Below are 12,345 nucleotides of genomic sequence, written 5' to 3'. Positions count from 1 at the left end.
AACTGCTTTCCCATTCTCCTGCCTATATCCATCACTTATCTCTGTGTGAGAGTTCCGTGTTAAATAGCATGCCAACAGCACACGGCCTGCGCATTTGTCTTTACTAAAGGCAAACTCGTAAAACGCTTCGGTGAATACACACCTGGCTGGTAAACTGTTGGATAATGAATGTTACACCTGCTTCTCATTTTTCATGCTGTTGTTTTAGTCTATAGATGTTAATTACTTTGGCCTTCATAAGGATTCACCTCACAGGGGCATGCTGCTTTGGGCATCTGAGGGGCAGCTTTGAGAAAGTTGTAAGGTTATAAGTACTCATTGCAGTTAACTGAGGGAACAATAAGGATAGAGGAGAGGATGCGGTGTTATACCGTATAGATTGTAGAGCCCTTTAAAGATCATTTGGGTTGTATAAACTAAATGTAGGCTACTTGTAAACTGAGTTGTTGGTGTTCCCCATGTTTGATTCATTATGTAACTGACATCATGATGTGGGCTGAGAAGAGATCCGGTTTTTATATTTAAAAAGTGTCTAATGTGACTTTTATTTATTCAGAAAACATTTGGGAAAGTGTGTAAACATCTCAAGTTGTCCATGTTTGAGAAGATGGCTCACTCAAAAAATGAAAAGATGGACAATACATAAAAAACAGCCCACGTTGTTTAACAACAGAGGACGTAAACACTTGAATAGCTGTTGCCACAGCAACCAATCTGGTACAGCTTTGCAAGCGTTGTTAATTATACTTTTGGTTTGTGGTCAGTTTAGCTCTATAGGCTGAAATAACTGACTCCAACTTCACAGAAAAAGCTTTGAGGGCAATTTTCCAACAAATATAATCAGTTAGAGTCTGCATCTCCAGATTTGGGGATTTTAAGAATTGTCCTTCATTTTGTGTTATGTACTTCTTAAGCCACTAGAGGGCAACACGCACTCTGATATTTATAAGTTCAATTGTGAAAATATTATTTTTTTTCTGTATAATTGTGTTTATTCCACTTGTGCATTATTTGAAATGAAAATTAATTTCCAGCAATCCATATCCACCAACAATTCTATATTTTTGAGTGGATGAGAAATTAATGGAGACAGTTGCATATCTGTGAGATATATATATATATATAGATAGATAGATAGATAGATAGATAGAGATATATAGCTAGAGATATCTAGAGAGAGAGAGAGAGAGAGAGAGAGCAGGAGAGAGGAATAAGCCAACAGATAACTTCTTCTTTTCTATTAGTACAATCAATTATTAATGTATTATTATACAGGGCATGTATCTAGTCAGAGGACAAAATGGCACCTGTGCTTGAGCACCACCTGTGGGTCTATATGCAAAGGTGCCTTCAGTTTGACCTTTGAATGCATTTTTTCACAAAATGAGCCCAATCTGTTCCATTAGAAGTGCTTTAAGAGGGCTCTCTTTGTTGTTAGTTTGGAAAAGAGGAACAATTACAGCGACTAATTCTTGAAATGTGCATGTATTGTTGTTAGACAGACTTGAAACAACTGTGAACATATGCTTATAAATTAAAACGATTATGAAGTGGGGGGGGGGTTTCCAATGTCATTAGTAAATCTATTGGGTTGGATACTGTTACCACCTGGCTCAAGGCTGGCAACAAAAAGGGAGGCCACACACACATATCTAACCCAAAAACTGTTTATTTGAGTTACATAAACGTAAAGCATAAATGAAAAGAGGTGCAACAGGCCCTGCTGCAAAGAGAGAGACACACACCCAGAAGTGCTGTGTTTTATGCCTTCCTGGAGGCTCCAATCAGATGGACTGGTATCAGCAGCTGACTATCCCAGCTCCTCCCACCAGAAAACCATCATGCAGCAGGACCATAGCCAACAGAGTGGGAGGGTCGTCACAGTACTTAAATATTCAACAGATCAATATTTTGTTAATCAAAATCATGTTAATCATGTTGGTACTTTTTTGATCTTTCGGGCTTTTATTTTGAAGATCCACAGTCTGGTGTTGACGTCACAGCAACACAATCGATAAATCGCTGTGAAACCAGTTTGTTATATATGTTCCCGTCCGTTAACTGCTGCTCAGAATGACTTTGTCCGACAGAGGTTTTCAGCTTTTTGCTCACGTTGCTTGTCTTATAGTCATGGCGATAACACTGTGCGTTGTCTTCATATTTGTTGCTAATATTCACGACTTTGGTGAGTACCGTATCAATAAAGAGCTTATAAAGCTGCAAAAAGGAAACATCTCCACTCTGGCGGTGATGATAATTGTGTCTTAATTAGATCTTGTGTACACTACAAACACAAACTATGTCAAAAGTCTCTCCAGCTGTTGAAGCCGACTGACGGCTGAGATCAACGGCTGACGTCATCAGAAACAGATAACGAACGCTTCACTTGACGCTTTACTGAGGAATGGACGAATCATTTCCATTAAAACATACAGTATTTCCTCGTTTCCTCTCTCCACGTAATTCACATGCGTCTTTTCCTTGCGTCTTCCTCCCTCCCACCAGGGATGCATGGAGAGGAAAAGACGTACGTGAGGGAAACGGGGATGCAAATAAGAGACATGGGATGTAGCCATGTCTCTCCAACGATGCGAGGCCCCGTTCATCGCAGCTTTAATTACATTATGAGTTTGATTCTTCTCCACTTGCATTTTACAAAAGCACAAATGAGATAGTAAAAGTGTGTGTGTGTGTGTGTGTGTGTGTGTGTGTGTGTGTGTGTGTGTGTGTGCGTGTAGAGGGAGACCTGCGCTTTGCTTCCTACTATGGAGACCACATGGTGCTCCAGAAGTCTCCAGAGAGCGCTGTGCTGTGGGGCTACGGCCCTGAGGGTGATCAGGTGACTCTCACTGTGTCAGGACCATCACAACAGAACACCTCTTTGGTCAATGTGACAAAAGGTGAGTGCATCCCCCTTGTTGTCAGGTGTGTGCTGACATCCACAGGCTATCTGAATAGGTCGAACAGGGACAGATGTGGCAGAGAAATCAATTGTAAATCATAGCTTTTGGTTGTATAACCATGACTGTTTGGACAGTTCCCAGCAAGCCTTTTTCCGTTGAAAAGACGTTTAAAATTGGTTCAAAAGTTATGTTTTTTTCACAAACTATTTGAAGACGGTGATTGAACATTCACATTCCCAGTTCACCCTCACTACACTTTTGGGCTTGCCAGGTCTGTCCAGCCGGCTCCCCCGCCAACTGATCCAACTCACCACCAGGTCGTGATCAGTTGACAGCTCTGCTCCTCTCTTCCCCCAAGTGTCCAAGACATACGGCCGCAGATCAGATGATACGATTACAAAGTCGATCATCGATCTCCGGCCTAAGGTGTTCTAGTACCAGGTACACTTATGAGCCACCTTATATTCGAACATGGTGTTCGTTTTGGCCAAACCGTGGCTAGCACAGAAGTCCAATAGCGAGACACCACGGGTTCAGATCGGGCAAGCCATTCCTCCCAATCAACCCCGCCAGGTTTCTCCGTCATTGCCCACGTGAGCATTGAAGTCCCCCAGGAGAAGTATGGAGTCGACAGGCGACGCACTTTCCAGGACCTTTTCCACCAACTCCAAGAAAGCCGAATACTCCGAACTTCTGCCTGGTGCATAAGCACAGACAATAGCCAGAGCCTTGCTCCCCACTCCCGCCCGGCGCCTCTCGCCCTGGGCAACTCCAGAAAACTTAGTTGTTCTTTAAATACAACTAATGAAACTGAAAATACTCGATAATAATAATAAGTTTGGAAGGTTCTGTTGGTTTCTCAACCATTTTTTAGAAGCGTCATTTTTCCTGGTCACATGTTTCAACTTCTCTAATCGCATGTCTCAGTCAGGTGTCTAAAGGATAGGAATGGTTCTTCAATCTGTCTCTACTCCTCAATCCAGGTACAGGACCAGTTTTTACAGCCTCAGGGTCCAGGTGAGCCTCATCAGCTGATGACTACCTATGTCAAGACAATGGGACTTTTTCACAGCAGACATTTTGACTTTTTAAAATAGTAGGCAAAGCACAGGCCTGTGTTACTTACAAATAACACTAAGGGCGACATTGTATTCAAGTGTTCAAGTGACAGTGACACTGAGCCAACAGGCACAGAACCAGGACCCTAAAATCGAAGCAGCTAAAGGGAACTAATTACACCTGTGCTTTTCCTACTGTGACATTGTAAACATAGTGTGCCTATTGAGGGGCATCACAGTCACCTTATTCTGTATACAGTGTATACAATGTTCAATTATGTGTTTTTTTTGCAGGTATCTGGCGCGTCACCCTTGACCCGGTTGAAGCTGGTGGTCCCTACAATGTGACGGCAGCCGTTCAGAGCAGCACAGTCACTCTGACAGATGTGCTGTTTGGAGACATTTGGCTGTGTGGAGGGCAGAGCAACATGTGGCTGCAAACATCTAAGGTGGGCTGAGCCGGGTGAACGCCTGTCTGTCTCTCTGATCAGCCCATTCATTGTAACACAAAATGTGTCATAGAAAGAAAACCCTTTCAATAATGCTACACACAAAACATAGGAAGTTAAATTACATTAGCTTCATCTCTGAAGATTTGCTGTAGTAGTCAGAAAGGTTGAAGCATTCCAGACATAAATAACTTTCTATTTGATATATATGTATTTATTCATATTGTATTGTTTACTGAACACTGTATTCATTCTCCCAATAGATTTTCAATGCCTCAGAGGAGCTGGACCTTGCAGCGAAGTATCCTCATGTGAGGACTTTTATGGCAGCCTTGAAGCTGAGTGAAACTGAGCAAACTGATTTGATTGAAGTGGAACTCCCCTGGTCTGTGCCGCCAGAAAGTAAGTCCAGGAGTTGTTTATTTATTCATAGAATTGTTTAAAAATGCGTTTCCAGCTAGAGGTTTAAGTTTGGGTTATTGAACTGCAACTGAGCCAGAAACATGCATATATTGCATATGTTCCTAAATACAAGCTATTGTTTTGTTACGTTTACAGCACAGGGCAGTATAGTACTGTTTAATGTAATCACATTTGATAAAATAAGCAACAAATATCAACCATGGTGCTATTTGTTTAAATGCGTACATCTACCTACGTGAATTCTGCTGATTGATTAACAGCCAGGTGTATTTCCAGATGTGGCAGAGTTCTCTGCAGTGTGCTGGCTCTTTGGACGCTACTTGTATAAGACGCTGCAGTACCCCATAGGACTGGTGGAGTCCTGTTGGGGGGGCACACCTGTCGAAGCCTGGTCATCTTCAAGAGCACTGAAGCAGTGTGGACTGCAGCAAACTAACAGCGGGTAAAGTATGAAAACAAACACAATTTAGCAAACCCACCACCTGATATGTGTGGTTACTGATTTAGAATGATAACTCTACCATGTGACACATTGTTCTCTAGCTAGTGTACTATTTATTTAGCTTGCACTAACTGCACTATTTTTGCACATTAAAATCTCTCAGTCCTAAAATGAATTCGGTCTTGTGGAATGCAATGATTCACCCGCTGCTCAACATGACCATCAAAGGAGCCATCTGGTACCAAGGTAAGACTACCTGCACAGGTATCAGATGTTCAGTATAGCCACATGTATGTATAACATGCATCTGTAAGCCTTGTGTTGCTTTCAGGTGAGGCGAATGCAGACTATCATCAGGAGCAGTACAGCTGTTCCTTCCCTGCTATGATTGATGACTGGAGGATGGCGTTTCACCAGGGCTCGGGGGGGCAGACGGCTCTCGACTTCCCCTTTGGATTTGTCCAGGTATTTTACTATCCGGTTCTACAAAGGGAGAAGGAAGAAGTCTGATTGTACAGAAGTCTGTGAGAATATTACCCTACTTCTAACTTGATTTTTTACCTCAGTAAACATTCTGAACATGAGTTTATTCTCTCAATCGCTAGTTTCAATTCTTCTAAAATACAGCATGATGTTCATTTAGTAAATTAGTCCTTTTCAAGTTTTTAAGTCCTGTTTAGAGTAAAATGGATTATAAAGCAGAGTATGTTTTTTGGCGTCTCTACGTCACTCCTCCGCATTAACTTCCGTTGATTGGTTGCAAAAAAACAACAACATGGTGACGGCCGCAGTCCAAGATGGCGACGGCAAAATCACTTTTCAAATTACTATTAGTATTTAGTTTGAAATTTTCACAATAGAAACATGTACAGATAACAAGAGATTTAACAAAGTAACAATACAAATAGTGGAGGTCTATAGTGTTTTGAACAAGTTCTCTGTAGAATTAGAAAAGTATTGACTTTAGTGTCTCCTTGTGGTTGTATCAAAGAAGAGCGTCACAGACAGCAATATGTGCTGCTCTTTTGCCAATGTAAAATAACTTAAAATATCTGCAGTATTGTAAATCTAATCCAGGATTTCTTTGTACTGCAGCTGTCCACCAACAAAAAAGGCTCCGAGAGTGACTCTTTTCCGAACATCCGCTGGCACCAGACTGCAGACATCGGCTTCGTCCCGAATCCCCGGATGCATAAAACCTTCATGGCCGTGGCTTTGGATTTACCAGATGCAACATCACCCTTTGGCACGTAAGGATTGTTTTTTTATGCAGTCATAGCATATGAAATCTGTACAACACAGACGAGCATTACATTTTGATACTTATGTGTAATTAACTACTAGTAGCACATCTGGAACTGTGCAAATCCTTCACAGAGATTTGATCAACAATTCTTCCGAACTGATATGGTGCAGAGGGTCAGCGCTATTTTTAACTACAACAGGTTTGACCTTTTGGAGTTTATTACTAAACTAAACTAAATTCATTGGAAGAAAGAGCTCAAATCACACCTGTTTCTGCTGCGACTTCCAGTTTGTGTTTTTAAGATCCTTATAAACATCTATGAAAGCAGACTTTCTTAATGTACCAAAGACTGAAAGACAAACAGTGAAACGATGTAATGATGATGTGACCTGCTTTTGTATTTAGTAATGAGTCCTGTATTGACTTCCAACCTCCCTATCTGGTCTTACCAACTGGTTCATCCATGGTGTTTGTTAAAATGATGAGTGTTTTTTGTTGTCTTTCAGGATCCATCCACGGGACAAGCAGGATGTAGCCTACAGACTGACTCTGGGAGCACGGGCAGTGGCTTATAATGAGAAGAACGTGTCCTTCCAAGGGCCTTTCCCCAAGATAATCCATTCGGCTCATGAGTTTATCAACATAACCTACGACCAGAAAGTCTCTGTCACACCATCTAAAGACGTCTTTGAGGTGAGGCCCCATATTCACCTGCTGGATTGGTTAACAGAGCTAACACAAAACTAAAGCTAATATATATTAGGGGTGTAACGGTTCACAAAATTCTCGCTTTGTGTCTTTAGAACATGGCTCTTCATCTCCATTCAGTAGTGAGGTAATGTGACGTTACAGTCAGGTAGCTTTGTGTAGTCTGTGACGTCTGGGTGTCTGTTATCAGAGGAACAGCGGGAGCTTCGGACATTTGATTCTCTGTTTGGGCTTTTGTTTTCTTTTACAAAGCAGGAATTATGGTCTGGCGAAAAGGGCTCGTGAATGAGTAGTGTCACGGGGCTCAATAACATTAAGCATGTTCGTACAGCCATCGTTTTCCACTCCAGAGTAGGGTCTCATATCCGCGGCTATAAATATAACAATCGGGGAGAGTTTGTAGCGTGTGTGCTGCTGTTGGTTTTCCTGCTAAGCTAGTTTAGCATAGCGTGCCTCTCCCAGAACAAACGAGGCTCACCAGAGTACAATGTTTTTCTTCCGTGGTGGGCGTGTCAGACAGCATGTTGTCTGTTATGTCGGGTGGTTTGCCATGTTGAGCGCAGTGGCTCCACCGAGAGAACATTATATTTCCCACAATTTAAGCTTCTGCATTTTCCAAATGCAATAGTATTGTAGTGGCCATTTGTCGAATAAATCAAAAATAAAACAAACAATAATCAAAGGCCACTGATGCACCGTGGTTGGTATTTTACGCAGGCAGAAAAGAGTTGAATGTCCATACAGGATTCCGATTTTTCTTATTTATTTAAGTAAACCAAACAAAACAAGCAAACAAACAAAAAGAACAAAGAAAACTCCTGTCTATCGCTGTCTCTCCTGATTAAAGAGAAAAGGCAATCTTAACACATCAAACAACCAATTGAACCTAAATAAGCAAACATCTAGAATAATTAAACAATACTACTTATGAATTAAATAACAAAATACTAACATCAAATAAATAGCTCCTACAAGTATTATTCAAACATATTGTTCGGTTCGTAATGCGTCCCGAACCGTAAGCCTCATACCGAATGGTTCAATGCGGATATGTGTATTGTTACACCCCTAATGTATATATGTATATATATATATATATTTGTATATATGTATGTTTGTTTAAATAATGACTATTTCTGAAACTAAATTCATGCTAAATAATTAAATAAGCTCCAATCAGTGATTTTTCTTCGTTATTTTTTTTATCAAGATCTGTTGCTCAGGGATTCAGACTCCATGTGGGCCTAAGTCTCGCTGGGTTCCAGCTCCCATCATGCACTGGGGTCCGACCACCGTTCAGTTATCGACCAGTTTGTGTCAGCTTACTGATAAAGTAGCTGCCCTCCGATATGCATGGAGAGACTGGCCCTGTGACTTTAAAGCCTGTCCGATCTACAGCGCCAGCGAGATTTTGCCTGCGCCTCCTTTCATTACCAACCGCTCTCAAATCAAAGGAAACCAGTAACTGTAAGAAGACAACGTGATGGAAAAAGTGCCTTTTTGTTTCTTTTCGGTCAAAATGAGCTGATTGGACCGATATGTAGTCAGATTTACCAGATTGTTCAATAAGATAACTGACACTGAACGTGATAAGATGACAACATGATGACACAGTGGATTGTTACTGAGAGAAAGCTAACTTTTCTTAGTTTTTCAAAGATTTAAACACTTTAAAGGGAATAATGTTTTTTGGTTGTTTTTTTTATTTGATTGTCAGTTTGTTTTGATTTCTTTGATTTTTTTTGATTTCTTGGTTGTTGGAATTCATTCTTTTTTAAAATATTTCTTCCATACATTTTTTGGCATCCAACTACTTCTGCATACTTTCAGTTTCAGAAACCGTTCAGCTATCAAAATATTCAGCTTTTTTAGGAGAGGGGTGTTATGACTTTTCTTGTTTCTACCTGTTATGCTTTTTTAAACATTAAGCAATATTCATATTTTTTCTTTACAATGATTCTCTGTGAAGAAAATCCTCAATTCCTCTTAAACTACTACTACTGCTGCTAATATTTCTAGTAATAATAATAATAATAATAATAATAACTTTATTTATATAGCACCTTTAAAAACAGAGTTCACAAAGTGCTTTCACAGACAGCTCAGTGAGACAGTTGGATACGTTAAAAATAAACTATGAAATAAATTAAATTAAATAATAAAAGATAAAAATACATAATAAATCAATTCAAATAAATAAAAAATATATATATACACATACACACACACACACACACGTATATACAAATACCGTATTTTCCGCACTATAAGGCGCACTTAAAAGCCTTTAATTTTCTCAAAAAACGACAGTGCGCCTTGTAATCCGGAGCGCCTTATATATGGATCAATTGGTTAATTGGTTGATCCATACTGGTTGTACACGGCGCTCTGTCAAAATGTTTCAGTACGACTGATAAACTACAAAGCCGCACCGCTTGCAGCATTACGGCTACCGTAGTCAGGAGCTTTCACGAAGGCAGGAATAATCACTGAACTGCCAGGCAATAGCAGCGACACTGACTCGGATAATGACGAGAGGGAGCCGGGCATGTTGGATGCCGTACTCGCCCAACTGTTCAATTCGGACACTGAAGAAGAAGAATTCGAGGGATTCGTGGACGGGGAATGAACTGAAAAAGTGAGCTTTACGTGTTATATACGTACCGTAACTGAACAATGTTGAGTTATGCACTAACTTTTGATTTAGCGGTATCAGATTGTGTTTCTTTTACGTGTTTACAACTCAACAAGGCTGGGAGATATTGTGAATATGCACATTAACGTTTGAACAACGTTGAGTTATTGTGAATGCACTAACTACGTTTTATACGTAAGTTGAACAATTTCGAGAGTTACTATATTGTGAATGCACTAACGTTTGATTTAGTGATATCAGACTGTTTCTTTTACGTGTTTACTGAATCAGGGAAAAGTTCCCCTCTACGTTTAAGTTACCGTATTGTGAATGAAATCAAAAATCAATAAAGTTTGACTGAATGATTTATCTGACTGTTTTGTTGACATTCCCTTTAGCACAGCTCCATCTAGTGGATGCATAACGCAACCCCAGTCAAACGTTTGACTGTAGTAGCTTCTATTCTATGCGCCTTATAATCCGGTGCGCCCTATATATAAAAACAGTTCTAAAATAGGCCATTCATTGAAGGTGCACCTTATAATCCGGTGCGCCTTATAGTGCGGAAAATACGGTACACACATATACATATATATGTATACATATACACTTACACATATACTACTACTACTTCTTCTCAGGCTGCTAATGCTTCTACTAACTACTACTACTGCTGCTAATTATTCTAGTACCACTACTACTACTGCCACTACCACTACTACAACTTCTTCCCAGGCTGCTAATACTGCTGCTAATATTTCTAATAATACTACTACTACTGCCATTACTACTACTACAACTTCTTCTCAGGCTGCTAATACTGCTGCTAATATTTCTAATAATACTACTGCTACTGCCTCTACTACTACTACAACTTCTTCTCAGGCTGCTAATACTTCTACTAACTACTACTACTGCTGCTAATATTTCTAGTAATACTACTACTACTGCCACTACTACTACTACAACTTCTTCTCAGGCTGTTAATACTTCTACTACTACTATGATTTTTAATTCCATTTTAATTTGAAATTGTGTAATGTTTAGGCTGCCTTCAAACATCTGACCAAGGACAGCAGATGAAAACTAGCCTCTCTGGCTAACTCTAGCTCACTTACAGTTTCACTGTTGATTGGTGTGCATTGTCCCTGCAAAATAAATAAATAAGTAAATAAAATAAATAATACTACTCATACTCATACTACCACTACCACTACTATTACTGCAACCACTACTAATAGTACTACTAAAACTACTGCAACCACTACTAATAGTACTACTAAAACTACTGCAACTACTTCTATTGGTACTATTAATAATACTACTACAAGTACGATAGCGATAACAAAGCCCACGACTTGAGTGAAGATTTACTTAGTCAATTTTACTGTCATTTGAAATTTGTCTCTCTTGAATTACTGCAGAGACCAGGCAGCGTAATACAACCATGGCATAGATATACAAGGAAACACTACTGCGCCCATGCTCTTTTTGAGCTTGCCTGGTTAAAGAAGTCTGCGGGTGTTGGAGAGACAATCACCACTTTATTATTTTTGGTGCGGTAACCCTAAAGTGGCCCCTTGCGTGCCCGGGAAAGCCGACGAAGACTTTGAGGTTTAGTCAGATAGAACTACAGTTTCTTAGGTAGAGAGGAAACCAGGTAAGTTCAAGAATAGGTCAGTTTGAAATGTTCATTCCTCAGGATAGTATGTGGTGGCATTTGCTGGCCTTTGTTCTTCACAGGCTTTACACTGTGAGTAGTGAGAGTGGAGACATTTTGTTTTGTTGTGCACACTAGTTTTTGTTAAATGCTGGGCTGTAATTTTGTTCTTCTTTGAACCCTGATTCGCCTGGCTGGTTTAGTAAGCCAGTGCTCATGCTTTTCTATTATCTGTGTGTGTTAAAGTAGTCACATGCTTCTTGCAAGGACTACATTTTGTGGAATCTACTTTCTCAGTGGAGTAAGATAAGTAGTGTTTAGACTGTCAGTGTATTGTAGGGGTAAGAGTACTGTTGACACTATTTCTATACTGTGTGACCTGAAATAGTTAAGTAACTGCTCTTATAGACAGCCTAGTGTTTAGTGCATTTCACTTACTGATTTTGTGTAGGTAAGCTGTGCTGTTTGGTAGCACTGGTTCTGTGTGGTAGTGTTACTTTGTGTTTCTGGTTTGTCTTACTTAGGGGGAGCCCATTTTTTGGTGTGCTACCTTGTAGAGGGTTTGTTCCACATAAAGTTGTTTTTGTGATCTCACAATGAAGTCTGATTTTCAAGAGATCAGTGAAGGTCCTACAATAGAGCAGCTGGCTCACTGTACCAAAGCCCAGCTCGTGTCTATTGCAGAGCAATACCATCTTGAAATTGCAGTCTCCAGATGCTCAGTCTGTACGTTTGCGAGAATTGGAATTACAATTCAGGATAAAAGAGCTAGAAATGGAGGCTACGGGAAGAGGTAAGGAGGTTTGAGATGGTGAGGCTAG

The 12,345-nt window shown here is 40.1% G+C and overlaps 1 protein-coding gene across 1 annotated transcript; it reads left to right on the top strand.

Annotated features, from left to right (window-relative positions):
- Positions 1-2,746: 2,746 nt before the first annotated feature.
- Positions 2,747-9,127, top strand: LOC137874376 (sialate O-acetylesterase-like). The gene is made up of 9 exons (XM_068713064.1): positions 2,747-2,900; positions 4,256-4,410; positions 4,674-4,812; positions 5,110-5,275; positions 5,439-5,521; positions 5,607-5,740; positions 6,371-6,525; positions 7,028-7,214; positions 8,440-9,127. Exons 1-9 carry the CDS (start codon positions 2,777-2,779, stop codon positions 8,692-8,694), a joined length of 1,398 nt encoding a protein of 465 aa, XP_068569165.1. The 5' UTR covers positions 2,747-2,776; the 3' UTR covers positions 8,695-9,127.
- Positions 9,128-12,345: the final 3,218 nt, after the last annotated feature.

Source organism: Cebidichthys violaceus, unplaced genomic scaffold (assembly GCF_023349555.1).
Source record: "Cebidichthys violaceus isolate CVI_PGR_0920_01 unplaced genomic scaffold, fCebVio1.0.p SCAF_1, whole genome shotgun sequence".
NCBI lineage: Eukaryota > Metazoa > Chordata > Actinopteri > Perciformes > Stichaeidae > Cebidichthys > Cebidichthys violaceus.
Note: the sequence above shows the minus strand (reverse complement) of the source record. Positions and strands in the feature narration are given on the sequence as shown.